Source organism: Tenrec ecaudatus, chromosome 12 (assembly GCF_050624435.1).
Source record: "Tenrec ecaudatus isolate mTenEca1 chromosome 12, mTenEca1.hap1, whole genome shotgun sequence".
Taxonomy (NCBI): domain Eukaryota; kingdom Metazoa; phylum Chordata; class Mammalia; order Afrosoricida; family Tenrecidae; genus Tenrec; species Tenrec ecaudatus.
The window spans coordinates 45,585,904-45,603,739 of NC_134541.1; the positions used below are offsets into that span (position 1 = coordinate 45,585,904).

The following is a 17,836-nucleotide window of genomic DNA, read 5'->3' on the forward strand; positions in this document are numbered from 1 at the left end:
TGAATTAAAAAACTGTGGTACATACATACAATGGAGTACTATGCATCCCTAAAAAGCAGTGATGAACGCATGAAGCACATCGCTGCATGGGAAGAACTGGAGGAAATTATGCTAAGTGAAGTAAGCCAATCACAAAAGGACAAGTACAACATGAGTCTTTTCTTTTTAATCATTTTAATGGGGGCTCTTACAGCTCTTATCACAATCCTTACATATATATACATCACCCAACTTTCATAGGCATATGAGGCGATTAAAAATACCTTGACTTGGGTAAGGTATACCTTAGGCCTCAAGTAACAGACCGGCTTGTCAACACTTTAAAGAGATCTTTTGCAGCATATTTACCCCATGCAACGTGTTGTTTGATTTCTTGACTACTGTTTCCATGAGCATTGATTGTGGATCCATGCAAGACAAAAATCTTTGAATCATTTCTCCATTTTTCAGTAAAATACCTACTGGTTCAATTGTGAGGATTTTAGCTTTCTTTACATGGAGTTGCAATCCACATTGAGGGCTGCAAACCTTGATCTTCATCAGCAAGTGCTTCAAGTCCTCCTCACTTTCAGCAAGCAAGGTTGTGTCAACTGCATATTGAAGGTTGTTAATAAACCCTCCTCCAATTTTGATGCCGCATTCAGCTTCTTGGATTATCTGTTCAGCACGCAGATTGAAGAATGATGAGGGGTACCAACCTAACATACCTTTCCTGCTTCTGGTCTGGTCACACAACTGCCTTTTGATTCACGTGTGGGTCCACATGAGCACAGTGAAGTGCTCTGGAATTCACTCACTTAAGAGACCTCTGAATCTGCCCTGGTGAATCTGCTTCCAAAGATCAGAGCCTTGAATACCTGATTGAGCAGTTCTACTGTGCACATGACAGATTCATTATGAAAGGAGATGAACTGTTGATGGAAACAAGCAACACTTCTCTGTGAAATGGAGCTGGTTTCTATCTGGCATGGCCTTTAATCCTGGGACCTGTTCATTAACATCTGATCTTATCAAAAAATCAATTTTTTCCCATGATTCTGAACATCAGCTTTGTTTTGTTTCATTTCGTTTGGCTTCTCCAAGCTTCGTGATATTCCTCAAATTAACACATTAAAAATAAAGTCTTTGTAAAACTGGAGAACAATGTTTTGACAAAGTGCTCTTAGAGGGACCTTACTTTTACACTGATCTGTTTCTAGACTTTCATAAAAGGAGTATTTAACAAGCTCAAACTTGTAAATATGGATGGGAGACAAAAGATGAAAGAAATGCCATTCCTGGTGAAATATAGGTCAGAGTATTCTCAGACTCCAAAATGTCTTGATAGTTTTATATGACCCAGTCCAGTTCCTGGGGGTGGGGGGACCCCCCAAAAAAACAAAAACAAAAATCCCTGCCAACAGGTAACAGGTCTTTGAAATCTTTTGAAGCCAAAGGCTCCCCACCAGCCAGCCCATTTCTTACTAAGTTCTCAGTCTCATTAAGAATGAGAAACAGATACCATGGCACCAATCTGTCTAGGAGAACACAGGGAGACAAATGTAATTGCCTGTGTGAGGAATATAAATCAGCAATCCCCAATCATTCATATTTACACCCACTCCATTTTGGTTGCCTTTGCTTTATAATTTGGCCATACATTGATGTCAAGTGTATCATTTCTCTGGGGCTTTATCAGGTACTGCCCAGAACCATGATTATATGTTGCAGGAAACGTCCTTCTCCTGAGCAAGTCTATCTTTAGCATCGTCTTGATAACCACTTCTTATGCATAAAATCAAAAACAAAGTCTTGTCTTTCTGATGTGCTCCATTTAGAAGCAATTTATAAACTGAAACCATTGCAGTTTTAGCCCCGAGTATTCTTTTTAAAAGGGAAGCAATCTCAGTTCTTTTTATTTAAAATATATATTTTTCTTTTATAAACGGAACAAGCTTGCCCTTTTTAAAAGGCCATTTTTATCAAATTGCAAGAGGAATTTTAGGATCTCCCTACCCACCCTCTGCGAACTAGTCTATTTCATCATATAGTCACCCTATATGGGGCTTCTGAGGCTGTAAATAGTTATAGGAGTGGATAGCAGCATCTTCCTCCCAGAGAGATGATGGTGGGTTGGAACCGCTGACCTTGTGGGTAGCAGTACAATGCGTACTCAGCAATGCCAACAGGGCTTCTTAGGCACCTCCACACCATCCACTATGTTCCGTCCTGTCTACACGAACTCCAGAGGGGAAAGACTGGATGTTAAAGAACTAGAACAATAGCAGCAGTAAGATGTATGATTTCTGGAAAGTTAACTTTACAAACAAGCCAAAAAAGAAAAACAACCCAAATTTCTCCATGTTAGGCTTTGAAAGATAATTGATTAGTCTGTGAAGAAAAATCACACAATATACCCAGTAATATGCTTTTTATTTCTGTGCTTTCATGTTAAAAATATATTTGAACAAGAAACAAAGATAATATTGAATTTTTCCATAAACTTTGCTTTTCTATTTACAGTGGTACCTTGTAAACAGCATTCTGTTGTACACAACTTCGAGACTGCACTGCTGCCTGGCCTCTTCATGTCCCCTTGCATAATAAAGTAAGGACAGTGCAAGGCGAGCCAGTGCAAACTTCATCAACAAGACTATCATTTTAAAGGTTCGGACCTTGATTCTCTGCTGGATTGTTTCACTGAAACCATTCTTTGTTACAGTAAAATGCCCCACAAGAGGGATGAGGACAGTTGAAGCCACCACAGGATGCACTTACACTGGTTAGTAAATTAAAAAACGTGTATTACATATTACTATTATTCAATTCAGATTGACGCTTCCTTTGAGACACATCGACAACAGTTGGTACCTCTTTACGAAATCAAAACTGTTTCTTGCAACTTCTGGGTTTACCTGTAAACAGTTAAAGCACATATTTCATAGACAATATAATCTCGCTTTTGTTTTAATTTACACCATAAGGGGTGACTATTTCATCAAGGTAGAAGCAAGTGTACATGCTCCGTGCAAACACACACTCACACACTCAATCGCGTCCAGCCGCCAAGGGCCCACACATGTCACTACAAGCTAGCTACAGCAGCACTTGTGCCTGGGTGGTGCACACACTTGTAAAAGGAAGTATAAAAGGAGAAAGTGGAAACATCCAACTAGAGTCGGAAAGGTCAGGAAGATTAGGTTCCCAGATGCCTCTCAGATGTTCCTGCTTGGTCCAAAGGGTCCGTTCACTGGGTCTCGAGGCGGCAGACCCCACCTTCAATTGCAACAGACTGCCCTGCTACCGCACCAGGAGGGAGTCTTGAAATATGGGTCTGCAGAGAAGGAGACACAGGGTGTTAGATGTGGTAGCTGTGCCCTGCCCAACCCATTGTCCAATCAAGGCGGAAACAAATACCACAGTCTTAGAGCTTCTCTTTGCTTTTGAGTTTCCACAAGCCATGATGGCGGGGATGTTTGGGTACCAACAGATTCTATTACGGAGCATCTGTGACCTGGCAGGCACAGAACTAGCAACTGGAGGTAGGAGGTGACAAGTTTGCCAGGGCCCCTGATAGTACAGAACTAAACTTACACTCAGATCAGTTATGTTTTAATGACAATTGTTTTGGAATCATTAAACCAATGAATCATATCTATTTTGACTACTAAATATTCAGGAAAATTACAAATACTTGATACATATTTATACCCCTAATTTCTGCCTTCAAGGATTTAAGGAACGTACAGCATTTCAGACAAACTTGTAATCGAAAGTAAATGAGATAATGAGAGGAAAGGACAGCTAGTAAATAAGGAAAAGAGCAGACCAGGGAAAATGCAAACTTTAGTCTAAAGAGCTTTGTAGTCTTGCTCAAAGCAGACTCCTGCCCTCCCTCCCACCTTCCTACTGCTCACTATAAGATCCAGGGTTCGAGTGGTTACAGGACAAAAGCTAACCGACTCCTTACACAAGAACAACTGTCCCGTACAGAAGCCAGGCGACGATTTTCCTTGAGTGTAGAGGAAAAAAGGAAAGACAGCAACTATACAACAAAGGGTTTTGTATAACTGAGTGTGACAGCATCCCTCCGTGGAGGCATGGCCGAAAGCCTGAAGTCAGTCAAAGCTGCTCCACAAGAGGTCAGGATGACGTCAGTCAGGAATTCCTTCACTGCTGGTCTGGCTGAATCCAGTGGTAGATAAATGTCAGGAGTTTCTAAGCGGAACAGAGGGACTTCATAGCCTTCAGTAGTCCTCTGGGCTTCTGTGTCCTTCAACAAGCTTTCCTAGAGGATTGACTACAGTGAGTTCAAGTCCCCAGAGAGGGATCATCAGACTTGGCTGGCAAATTGCCACCCCTTTCTGGAACCAAATCTGAAACAAGCCACTGCTTTAGAAGGACTCACACGAAATGAACTGTTTTGTAGCTTGAAATGTGAAGCAATCATGTTATCTCCATCCATCTGGGCAAGTCCAATTAGAACAGCTGACTTAAGTAAACAATTTGGAAAGTTTGGAGAGTCCAAAGTGTTCTCTGGGTACTAGGGGTGGTGGTGGTGTGTGTGAGTGTGTGTGTGAGTGTGTGTGTGTGTGTGTGTGTGCAAGCCAGGAAATAGTCTTTAACATCAGGGATGAGCTCAGTTGACTTTGCATTGTCATCGCTCACTCATGTATCAAAAATACTTGTAGGCTTATACCAGTGGTTCTCAACCTGTGGGTCACGACCCCTTTAGGGGTCGAACGACCCTTTCACAGGAGTCGCCCGATTCATAACAGTAGCAAAATGACAGTTATGAAGTAGCAACGAAAATAATTTTATGGTGTGGTGGGTCACCACAACATGAGAAACTAGGCATTAGGAAGATTAAGAACCACTAGTTTATACAAATTAAATTACAGTCAGGCCGCTAGGAACCATGCCTTAGAATCTGAATTCACTCTTGAATCTGATGTACAAACATGAACATGTTTAATCTTAGATCCCGTGGCTCCTTTGTCTCTTGCGATGCATCCTCTACCTAGAGGAAGAAGTGACAGGGTAAAGGGTATTGTTTGTTTCTGCAACCCAGCAGCCCTTGTCACATCTGGCACATAAAACCCAAATCCCTTCATTTAGTGAGGGAGGTGTTGACAGACTCCCTTTTTCTGACTAATTATTGATTGAATTAACTAGCACCAAATGAAATATAACTACCCCCATCCCAGGTAGCCACTCATTTTTAAAAAGTTCTTCAAGCAAAAAGTGATCCCTGAGAGAATAAAAGTCCTGGATCTCATTCATCACTGGAATACCTAGAGATGGGATCATCTAAGATTCAGTCCATGATGCAGATTCCAATATGAGATAATATCCAGTTCACTTAATAAATAGGTTTGAATTTTCCAGTCAGGACAATTAAAAAGTAGCTCATAGGAAAAGCCAACTGTCGAGTCTCCCAGCGATTTGGATAGAACACTAGGGGGACTCCGGGCGGTCTGAGTGGAATCGTACAGAGAATAAATTACTTTAAAAAGAGAAAGTTATTTACTCTATCCAAGCAGATGGCCTGCACCATGGCCAGAGGGATAGTGGTCTTAAAGCAACCTACTTCTTGCTAACAAAAGAAAAGACCTATATTGTAGGAAAGAAGAAATTGCTGGTTTATGACCCAAGGTTTTCAAGAATGCAGACAGTCCATCCACATTTACTTGTATTATCAACAAATCCAATGCCCCAAATTTAGGACAGAACATATAAATGCAGTAGCGCTGCAAGGTATCAAACTGGCAGAAGAGAAAAGGAAAGGAGATTGTATAGGTAACGATTTTCTTGAGATCTTTATCATCAGTACTGGGGCAAAATATAGAAACATACACGTTGTTGTGAGGTGCTATTGAGTTGGTCTGACTCATATGACCCTATGAAGCGCGGAACACAACACCGTCAGGTCATGCGCAATTATGATGTTGTAGCCCATTTTTGCAGTAATTTTGTCAATTGATATCCTCCAGGCAATCCTTTACACACAGGTTTATATGAGCTAAAATGTTTACAGCAAACAGCAATGCTCAACTTGACAAACTAGTTGGAAAGTTTAACATCTCAGGACCCCTCTTCCCTACTTGGAAACCTAACAAAGGAGAGGATATGTTGGCAAACCACAAAACGACCTGAGTGATGCAAAGAGTAACGTGGGGAGTCATCTAAATGTCAACACTTCATCAGTTCCTCCCTCAACATGACCTTCTGATCCATCAGAAAACAATGACCTTAGTCTCAGAGTTGCTGGAGTCACAGTACACTTGAAACTTTTCTGTGGAACTTTCGGTGAGAGCATGAAATCATGCTAATAAAGAGATTTTCTTAAAAGCAAATACCTTTTAAAAAATCATTTTATTGAGGGCTCGTAAAACTCATCACAATCCACACATACATCCATTGTGTCAAGCACATTTGTTGCCCTCATAATTCTCAAAACATTTGATTTTTACTTGAGAAAAACAAATACCTTATGTGGGTGTTTATCTCCAAAAATTCTTCTAGAGAAATGGGTTTGAATTTTGATTGAGCCTAAAAATAGACCATGTAAACAATGGACTTGCATGTCAGAGTTTAACGATACAATAAAGCATTATGTTTCCTATAGACTGTGCGGCTGCGAAAGTATCCTATGTCGTGAAGAGCTTAACACTCCCTTACTCCCTCCACTGAGTAGATTGCTACCAGGCAGTGTAGAACTGCCCATGGGTTTCTGAGAAAGTCTCATTGTTCCCCCACAGAGCCTCTGGTAGTCTTGAACCACCAACCTTGTGGTTAGCAGTCCAACCCCTTAAGACACCATCCTATCGGAGTATCCTAAGAACTTAATAAGATATCTTTTAAAATTATTTAAATAGTCATATTATTCTTCCATGTATTTTCATTGCAATTAGACTAGTAAATGGTAACATGAAAACTGTATGTAAAGAAGTAATAGACAAATTAATTTAGGCTCCTCTCCTTCCACTTAGTGCCTTATGCCCCACTCTTCTGTCTTGATAGACATGGTTCCAAGTCTCTGATCATTTTGTTTTGCCCTTTCTCAAAAGGACTTTCTCGACTGGAATTCCCATGCAGCCTAGAAGCTCTGCTTTAAGCTCACAAAGCACTCACTTGCATAATTCTGCTACTGGGATACAAATATTGTGTCCGGTTTTTATTTTTAGATTTCAGGTCCTTGTAATTGAAAGTCACATCGAGGCAAGAAATTGTTTAATACACGCCCCTCTGCATTCCCAGTCAAAGTGCTTAACCCAAAGAGCACACCCTGACAGTATTCACAAGTAAGTGACATGATCTCCTGACACAGGTTATATGCACACAGACTGTCAAGTATTTTTACTAGTATTAGTGTTGCCAATCAGCTTGGTAAACGAGTTCCTTAAGCTGGTTTGGCATATTCAAGATTCTTTCAAAACAGATTGAAAATATAGATAATAGACTTCCAATTAATCACTCACTGCCATGGGGTTGATTCCAATTCACAGCAACCTTACAGGACCGGGTAGAACGGCCCCAGTGGGTTTCTGGGGCTTCACATTTTAATGGGAAAAGAAAGTTTCCTCTTTCTCCCATGTAGAAGCTGGCGGTTTCCATCTGGTGACCTGATGGTTAGAACCACTGCCCCATCAACGCTTCTTTCTAACAAACTTGGCAGCCCCCACACACTACAGGAGACCTCCTCAACAAACGTGGAGCAACCCAACTTGACTGAAGCAAGTCAGGTACTCAGGATACTACAAGAAAAAGACAGGAGCTAAGTGAACAGCGTTAAGCACATTTCTGAGGCTGCAAGTGTGGGCAGAAGAAGGGGCACAGCAGGTGCATCCACCACACCCAGAGAAGGCCAGAGTGGGAGTCTGAGCAGCCCTGATGCCCCAGCGGTCCGAAGGACTCAGAGCGACACAGCCCATACATACTCTTGCAAGCAGACTGGCGCTACAGTCCGTCAGGGACATTTGACTTTTCTTTTGTGTCTCCTCACTGAAACTATAGGGCTGCCAATCAGGTGGGGCTACCTGTAGCCGGAGAGGTGTGAGTGGGGAGGAGGAGGAGGAGGAGGAGGAAGAGGAGGAGGAGGAGGAGGAGGAAGAGGAAAAGGAAGAAGAAATGAATTAGTTTAAAGTTCTTTTCCTATTTCCTAAACCTGCAGAGCTGTGGGAAATGGATACTAGTTACAAACTCCCCAGAGCTATATGTGACTGAAGAGAAATCTTGCACAAATAGCTAAAAGGGGCATCAGTCATGCATCTCTTTCTATTCTTCAAGGGTGAAGGGAGACGCTATGCAAATAGCACTATTTTTTGCTTTTAGTTTTTATAAATAATCAGTTTTATTGTCAGGTAATATATCATACAATTCAACAGTTCAATCATACTAAGAAGTGTACAATCATCAACACAAACAATTTTAGAACATTTTATTCTTTCTCTTACTTATTGTTAGCTCACCCTGACCTCACAGCCTCTCCTACCATGGCCCCAGGTCATTATTAATCCAGTTACTGTTGCTATATATTTACCTATCCTGGATTTCATAACAAATCAAATAATACAAAATCATACAATAAAACAAACAAAAAACCAACAACAATGACAAAATAAAACAGAAAAAATCTCAATAGAAAAAAGCATAAAATATTAAAAATGGACACAACTTTAAAATGAATCCAAAGGGAGCGAAAACAGTGAGGTGCTATGTTTGAAAGGAACTGCCTTAAGCATAACCACCTTTACAATGCTCACCGTCCAGCGCAAGGCCATTTACATCCCTGGCCTGTGGTCAGAGCGAATGCACTGGAGGCTTAATTCACGTGAGGACCCCGCAGGTGGAGTTTGTGCTTCTTCTTTCATCCATAACGTTCCCCGAACCAGGTGTTCAGAACTTAAGCTCTGATACCATTTCCTAATTAGCATTTGGATTTTATTATTTACAATCTGTCGCTCACACAGGCTGGTGTGCTTCTTCCATGTGGACTTAGTGAACACTTCACTTGATGGCTGCCTGTTTGAAGACAGGTCTCCAGGCAGTATTCTTTCTGATAGCTGGGACCATTCCTTTCTCACACCATGTGACACAGTCCACTGTCAGCACACAACCCAGATACTCGTCTAGCCCTAGCAGCTGTATCACAATGTCATGGAGACAAGAGTCGGTCGTGGAGCTTATGAGGTGGAAGGGCAGGCAGTCACAAGGAAGGAACGAGTACGCAGTGCCCAAGTACCTTTCCGAGGAAGAAAGGAGGAGTGAAAGTACCAGAAGAAGAATTCAGAGATATGGAGAGAAATAAATCATTAGAAACCATACTAAACAAATGAAATAGAAATACAACAGATTAACATTCAGATAATAGAATTAGCCAACACTAAAAGAGTAAATCAGAAGTAATGGAAAGCTGAATTCATGAGTATGGTAGGTCAGGTTGACTAGACAGACAAATCTAATGACACTTATATGGGTATAACAGAGAGCTTTATATCAAGAAGCAATTATATATCAAGAAAGCATCCCAGCCCAGTCCACCTCAAGTTCATCAGTCTGACACTTGTCCACAAGTCCTTTTTCAGACACATATCACTTGGCCACTAGGTGCCAAGTCATGTGGATCCAAGATTGGTGGAAACGTGGGAAGGCTATAGCAGATTCAAGGTCATTAAGGGGGGAGGCTCCCAGGAACCTCCTTAGGAGAACACTATACCCCCAAGGAGGCCCCATCATTCTGTTACCTGATTGAGAGATTCCCTGCCACCCCTAAACTTTTATACATCTTTAAGCTGACACAAACTATCTAACAACACAGTGAGCTTGAAGACAAATCTCTGGATTCCAATCTCTGAGAAGAACAAGAAAAGAAGCAAAAAAGTCAGAAGAGAGACTAAAAATTATGTGAACCACTATTAAGAACAAATACTTAAGTTTTTCTGGGATTCCAAAACAGGTGAGAAAAAAATTTTCAGAAAAAATAAAAGAAAGAAACTGTAAGAAACCCAAGTAGAGTCCAAAAGAAAATCATTGAGACACAGTGCAGTAAAATTTCTAATGTCAAGATCAAAGACACTTGAGAACAATTTTAGAGGTGAGAAGTTATTTACAAAGGGAAACAAATTAACAATAAGCTTGATTTTGCAGGAAATGTCAAGCACACAAGAAGACAAAGGAATTCCATTTACAAAATCCTAGAATAAAAAATTCCCAACAAAGACTCTCATATACAGCAAAATTATGCCTAAAATATGAAGAAGAAATAAGGGTCTTTCAAGACAAGGGCAGAGTAAAGGAATTTGTAAAAACATAACCAGATTTAAAAAAAATACTAAGGGGAGGTTTTGTATTTTTTTTTTGTAGAGAATCAACAAGGTAGACATAACCTGAGAGCAACATATAAGACCTCCCTACCCAGAAATAAACCCACTTAAAGCAGTATTAAAGTAAAACAAATATTGAAGACTGAAAATAGGAAACCAGGGAATCAGGCCACAAAGACAAAGAAAATAGGGTGGAAAATAAATTCTAAGTGAGGAAGACAAAGAGATTGCAAGAGAAACTAGACTCACTTAAATCTGTACTGTACAGCAAAATACCATATATGCTGTGTAAGCTGAGTTTTCCAGCACATTTTTAATGCACGTTTTGTGCTAAAATTAGCTGCCTTGACTGATATTCGAGTCGGCTTATACTCGAGTATATATGGTAATAAATAAAAAGATAGTTGCAAATAAATTAGAGAAGCTTCATCAAAATTAAAAAGAACCAAAATTAGTAAAAAGTAAAAGAATAACAAAAGAAAAAAGTTAGCAACAGATAAAAGGAACTCAGCCAAAACCTTACGAAGAGCAAAGAAACAAGCACCACACAGCAAAATGACAGCCACAAACTCACATACCAACAATGGCACTGGTTGTAAACGGATTGAATGCATCAGTCCAGAGACGAAGAGCAGCAAAATGGACAAGAAAATAAGACCCATCGATGCAGTGCTTACGAGAAGCACACCTTACACACAAGGACAAAAATAACATTAAAAACCAAAGATGGGAAAAAATATATTGCGCCGATGGCAATCAAAAATAGATCCGGAATGGCAATATTAATCTCTGACAAAATGACTTAAAAGCAAAATCCATCATGAGAAACACAGAAAGGACAATTGAACCAGAATGTTTACATTTAAACAAACAAGAATTAAAATACGACACACCCAGACGTTAGGGAAATAGTAAAAGCAGTATACGGGATCATTTGCAGCAATAAGCCAAGTACATAAAAATTATGAGGCACAAAATCAGCATCTTAGTGCAGCATCTCCAACAATTAGTAATAAAAGACACCACAAGTCACTAGAAAAAGAAGAAATAATAGATTAGTGAAGAAATAAATGAATTAGAAAACAAAAAAGCAACAAGACAAGAAGTTGATTCATTTGAAATTATTTTAAAAGATTGATAAGCCACTAGCAAACAACAAATGAAAAGAAATAGAAGTTGCAGATCCTGAAAATAAGAAATGATAGGGGTGACATTACAACAGAATCAACTAAAATAAAAAAGACAACATAGTACTATGAAAGATCATACTCCAACAGCAACACATTTGAAATCCTAAATGAAATAGACACATTTCTAGAAACATGCTACCTACCTAATTTAACACAGACTAGGGTAGAAGATGCCAAAAGACCCATAACAGAAGAAAAAATAGATCTTAGGTCAGCTGGCTTCACTGGGAAATTCTAGCAATCATTCAGAGAACACTTTACTCCTATTCTCTAAAAATGATTCCAGGATATCGAAAATGACAGTAAACTCCTGGAATCATTTAATGAAGTGACCATCACCCCGATTACCAAATCCCAGCAAAGGCATGAACAGAATATCCTTAAAGAACTTACCTGTAAAAAGTCTCAACACAATTCTCCCAAGGTAAGTCAACATCATATGTGTATGACATTGTGTACACACACATGCATATCCATACATACATAGTGATCAAGTTGGTTTCATAGTAGGTAGGTAATGATGGTCCAACATCGAAAAAACAATCAATGTATTCACAATATTAATTAAACAAAGGTGATCACCAGTAAAGATGGCTATCTATGTAGGCAGGCACACTTTGCAATCCTTCTTCAACAAAGATATGATAAAACTGATATGAAATAAAAACCCGGAGTCCCGAAGCCCCGCAGCAGCAGAAAATGCTGGGTGAGCTGAACACCTACAGTGTAAGAGCTTTCATAGGTGCGGCTAACTCATTCCTTGTTCTCTACAAATTCTGGTGTGCAGAGGGGTCTTGGGACCATATTAATGCGCCTGGCAGTGGCTACAGTGTCCTACTCAGTGTGGCGGAGTTGGCAGAGGCCACCAGTGCATTAGCCTAAACAACCAGCTTAGAGCTGCTTTTAAAAGAGGCCAAGGTGCACACATTTACAGACTCCAGACCCAAACAGCTAGCATAGAGCCACTTTTGAAAGCCGTGGGGCAGCCAAGGCACACACATCTGTGGGCTACCAGGCACCAGAGCCAGTTTTGGAAAGGGTGCATTAGGCGCAAGCAGTCATCTCAGAGCCACTTTTGAAATTAGTGCAGCAGCCGGGCCACCCAAATTCATGGGCTCCTCAGTTCTGGGTTCAAACAGCTGACTGACAGCTAGCTAGCTTTCAAAGCGGTGGGGCAGTAAGAGCGCGCTTTGGAGGGTTCCGGAGCCTTGGACCTCAATGTCTTGCTTTGGGGCCATTACGAAGCCACCAAAGCAGAGGAGAATAGACATTGCGAGCTGCACGCCCGCAGGGCGAATCGGAAAGGTCACTGGATGAGCACATACTGGTGATGGATAAAGGAGCAGCAACAGCTGCTGGTGTGGCCTGCTTCTGCGTTAAAACAAGTTTTAAATAGATACTTTTTTATTTGAGGGTTTTTTGTAATTTGTTTTTTATTGACATGTTTCTTTGTTGGCTAGGCTAAACCTATCTTTTCTTTTGTTTTTATCAAATCATTCCTTTATAGCTGAACCTGCCAAGACAACTTATCCACACTGAACGCAGTCACCCCAATACCATTACCCTCTTCCCCAAACAGACAAGGATGGGTGACCATTACTCAACAAATATGTATGCATATAAATGTGTATGTATATACATTATATATTTAATATATCTATATTAAAAAGGAAATAAATGTTTAAAAAACACAATGTAGATAATTAAAATGTGAATTTAAGAAATAATGTAGATATGAAACATTTGAATGGAAAGAAAATCAAGTAGATTTTAATAAAGATTACTGTTTTAATATTGGGAAGAAAATCATAAATACAAAGATAACATGAAAGAAAATGGATAAGCATCATAAAAATAAAAAGGGTAAATGCATGAAGACTTAGAAAGCAGTAAAACAATTAGAAAAAGGAAGAGAACTCACAGCAAAATGAAATCAACATAAAAATTACTAAGACCAAAGAAAGTAAAACACACACACACACACACAACCCCCCACAGCAAAATGACAGCAATAAAGTCACACCTATCAATGACAACATAGAATTAAATTGATTAAATACACTAATGAAGAGAGAGAAAGTAGCAGAAAGGATAAGAAAACAAGACCAATCAATATTCTGCTTACAAGAAACCACCCTTTATACACAAAGACAAAAATAGACTAAACAACGGGTGTGGGGCAGAAAAAATATATCAAGCTAATTGCAATAAAAATTAAAAAGCAAGTTGGTAATATTAATCTCTGATGAAATAGGCTTCAAGGTCAATCCACCATGAGAGACTAAGAAGGACACAACATAATGACTAAAGGGTGAATTGCACAGAAAATATAACTATATTAAATATCTATTTACACAATAAAAACATTAATTAGACTCCTGTAATGTTGAAGAGAGAAACAGACAGCACAACAATAAGAGTAGGAGACTTCAATGCACTACCTTCCAGAAAGGACAGATCAATTAGAAAGAAAGTCACTCAATAAAGATACAGAAGACTAACTAACACATTCAGTTTGACCTCTTAGACATAAACAGAACACTACCAAATAATAACACAATATACATTATTTTCCAGTATACATAAAATGTTTTCAAGAACAAACCATGTGTTAGGCCACAAAACAAGTGTTAATAAACTTAAAAACACCGAGATATTACAAACCATTTTCTCAGATCATAACTCTATAAAATTGGATAACAAGAACAGGTACATAAACAGGGGGGGGGGACATCAAATATATGGAGATTGAAAAACACTTTGCTTAAAAAATGTTAGAAATTGAAGCAATAAATGAAAATTTAAAATTCCTTGAAACAAAGGCGAATGAAATTACAACTTCTCAAACCTTGGTACACAGCTAAAGCAGTATGCAAAAGGTAATTTACATCCTATAAGAAGTAGGAACCTAAATCAACAACTTAAGCCAACAACTATAACAAGAACAGGAAAATAAACCCATACAAACAGAAGGGAAATAATAGTTTAGAGCTGAAATAATTGAATTAGAAAACAGAAAATAGAGATATCAACAAGACAATAAATTGGTTCTTCGAGCGGATAAAAAAAATTCTAAACCACTAGCAGACCTAACGAAGTAAAAGCAAGAAAAGAGCCCAATACCACAATCAGGAAATGAGTCTGGTGACTTTACAACAGAACTAGTTGAAATAAAGAAAGATGGTAATACAATACCATGAAGAACTGTAGTACAACAAATTGCAACACCTAGAAGAAATGGAAACATTTCTAGGAGTTTTCTAGAACTTACCTACTGATGGAAAAAGCCTAACCAGACCCATAACAAAAGAAGAACCTGGTCTGGCCACTGAAACATGCAATGGAAAAAACCCAAAACAGCAAGGCCAGACAGCTTCACCTAGGAAATCTATCAAACATTCAGAGACGAGCGTACCAATTTTACTCAAGTGTTCCAGAATATAGAAAAGAATGGCACTCTCTAATTCATTTTATGAAACACGTATAACTCTAATATCAAAACCAGGAAAAGTTATTGCCAGAAGAAAATTGGAAACCAGTATTGCTTATAAAAACTGGTGCAAAAATTCTCAATAAAGTTCTAGCCAATAGGGTCCAGCAATAACAAAATAATATATCACAGCCATGTGAGTTTCCTCCCAGGTACATTAGAAAAACAATCAAGGTATGCAGAATATCAACAAAACAAAGCAAAAACCCATATGATCATATAAATTGAGGCATAAAAAGCATTTGAAAAAATCCAACACCCATTCTTGATAAAAGAAATTCAACAAATAGGAACAGAAGGGGAATACCTCTAAGTAATAAAGGGCATAGACATAAAACCAACGGCCAGCATTTTGGTCACTGGGAAGAAACAGAAAGTATTCCCCTTGTGAATGGGAAACACAAAGGATACCCTTAATCACTGCTCCTTAATTCAATTGTTTCCTATTTGGTTTTTTGGGGTTTTTTTTTTTTTAGTTTTTTAAATATCTTTTTACTTAGGAAATTAAAATGTATAAATAGCAAGTATATAAAATATATTCCATACAGTTTGAATTCTTATTTGTTTTAACAAATTAATATACAACAAAAAGAAATCAACGACAGTGAAATTGTCAAAGAAAAAACCAAAACTTTCTCTCTTCGTAGGTGATATGATTAGGTACATAGAAAACCCCAAAGAAGGGATAAGAACATTGTTCGGATTAATAGAAAAAATCAGCATCATGGATGGATACAAGATCAACATACCAAAAAAAAATCCAAAAAACCAAATAAGCAATTGAGACTCCTTTATACTACACAGAGCTCAGAAAAGGAAATTAAGGGGGAAAATACCATTCATAACAGCCAACCAAAAGGTGAAATACTTAGGAATAAACCTAACCAGAGAACAAAAACTTGTACAAAGAGAACTACAGAACACGACTACAAGAAACCAAATGGAAGAATATACCATGTCCATGGGCAGGAATACTGAACCTTGTGAGCATGTCAATACTACCGAAGCTATTATATAAATGATGGGAAAACTCATCACCAACTTTAGAGGATAAAGAAAAAGACGCGGCACTACTGGAGAAGGAGAGCACTACCACAGGTGATGAGCCAGGACGCCGATTACGTCTTGATCTGAAAGCATGCGACACAGCTGCAGCACTCCGAATAACCTGGTACTGTACAATAGCAGGTGAGTAGAACAGGACAGACAACCAGAAATTAATCCACCCCCCAACGGACAACTAATTTCCAAAAAACATTAAATGGGAAAAAGATAGTCTCTTCAACAAATGGTGCTGGCATAACTGGATTTCTATTTGCAGAATACCTCATTCTATATTCAAAAATAAAGGTGGATAAAAGACCTGAATGTAAATCCTAGACTATAAAGACTACCAATGAAAAAGTAGTGTGGTAGTTACATAATCTGGTGTCAGTTTCAGGATTAAGAGTGAAGGGGTGGAGTCTAGCCTGTAAATCATTGTACAGCCAATGAGGACTTTCAGTTGACATGGCCTTCTCTTGAGAATCCTGGGAACTCCTGAACTTCCTCCTCGGTGGCGGAAGACTCTCTCTCTGCTCACTCCCTGAGAGATATTCTACTGACAAGACACATGGCAATACACTGATGGACCCCGTGCCCTGGGAACTGGAGAAGCCACGCGGACACCCCTGCCAGTGCTGAGATGCTACTATCGCCACTGGATCCACAAGACTTTGCACCTACTGGCCTGTGATCTTCTGCAGTTAGCATCATTGCATGTGTTTTGGGAGTCTGAAGAGATCTTTATAGATTAATATCAGACACATGGGCTAATATCGGACTTATGGACTTGAGCTGGCTGGGCTGGGATGTTTTCTCAATATTCAACTGCTCTTGTATATAAAGCTCTTTCTTATACACATATGAGTGTCCATGAATTTATTTCTCTAGTCAACCTGGGCAAACACAAGCAGGGACAAATTAGTAATGCTAACATGAGGCCTAAACATACAATCAAACACAATGAAAACTATGCATACAGCAGAAGACGGAATAGATGTATGAGATGTCCTAAAAATAACAAACTAATGTGCATTAAAAGATTTCACCAAACGAATAAAAGAAAACCCACAGATTGAGAAAAAATGTTGGCAATGATATATTAGATAAGAAATTAACTTCTAAGACTTATAGAAAACATTTCAACAAGAAAACAAGGAGTAATCCAATTTTAAAATGGGCAGAGTATATGAACAGAGAGTTCGCCAAAGAGGACATTCAAGTGATCAATATACATACATATGAATAAATGCTCGCGATTATTAGCCATCCGAGAAATGCAAATCACAAGATGAGATACCACCTCACCCCAGTATTGATGACAAGGTTAAAAAAAACCCAGAAAACAATAAAGGCTGGAGAGGGTTTGGAGAGAGTGTAAACTTCATATAATGCTGGTGTATGGTGTAAATCAGTACAACCACAAGACAAAGACCATTTAAATTCCCGTTGATAGAAGAACAGATAAACAAACTGAGGTACATGTAGACAATGGAATATGCTCCCAAACCACCCACTGCCATTGAGTCAGTTTTGGTTATGAATGAAATACTGCACATCATTAAAGAATAGTCACGAAAAAGAACCATTTCATGAGATAAAGGAACCGAGAGAACCTTATCCTGAGCGAAGTTTTTTTTTTTAAGTACAAATATTGTATGAGAAGTCTGTTACAAAAAAAAAAAAAGAAAGAAAAGTTTCCATACCAAAGAAACTGATTTATGCATATCAAAGGTGGGGAGAGGAGAGTGGACAGGGGAAACAATAGGAGAGAGGGTAGGTAGGAGTTCACTTTGGTAAAGGGGAATCTA

At 38.9% G+C, this 17,836-nt stretch overlaps 1 protein-coding gene across 1 annotated transcript in view; it reads right to left on the bottom strand.

Annotated features, from left to right (window-relative positions):
- Positions 1-2,381: 2,381 nt before the first annotated feature.
- TASP1 (taspase 1) overlaps positions 2,382-17,836 on the bottom strand; it is a 312,710-nt gene continuing 297,255 nt past the window's right edge. The window contains exon 14 of the mRNA XM_075564008.1: positions 2,382-3,313. Coding sequence (XP_075420123.1) covers positions 3,227-3,313 — 87 coding nt within the window. The 3' untranslated portion in view covers positions 2,382-3,226. The remainder of the gene's footprint in view (positions 3,314-17,836) is intronic.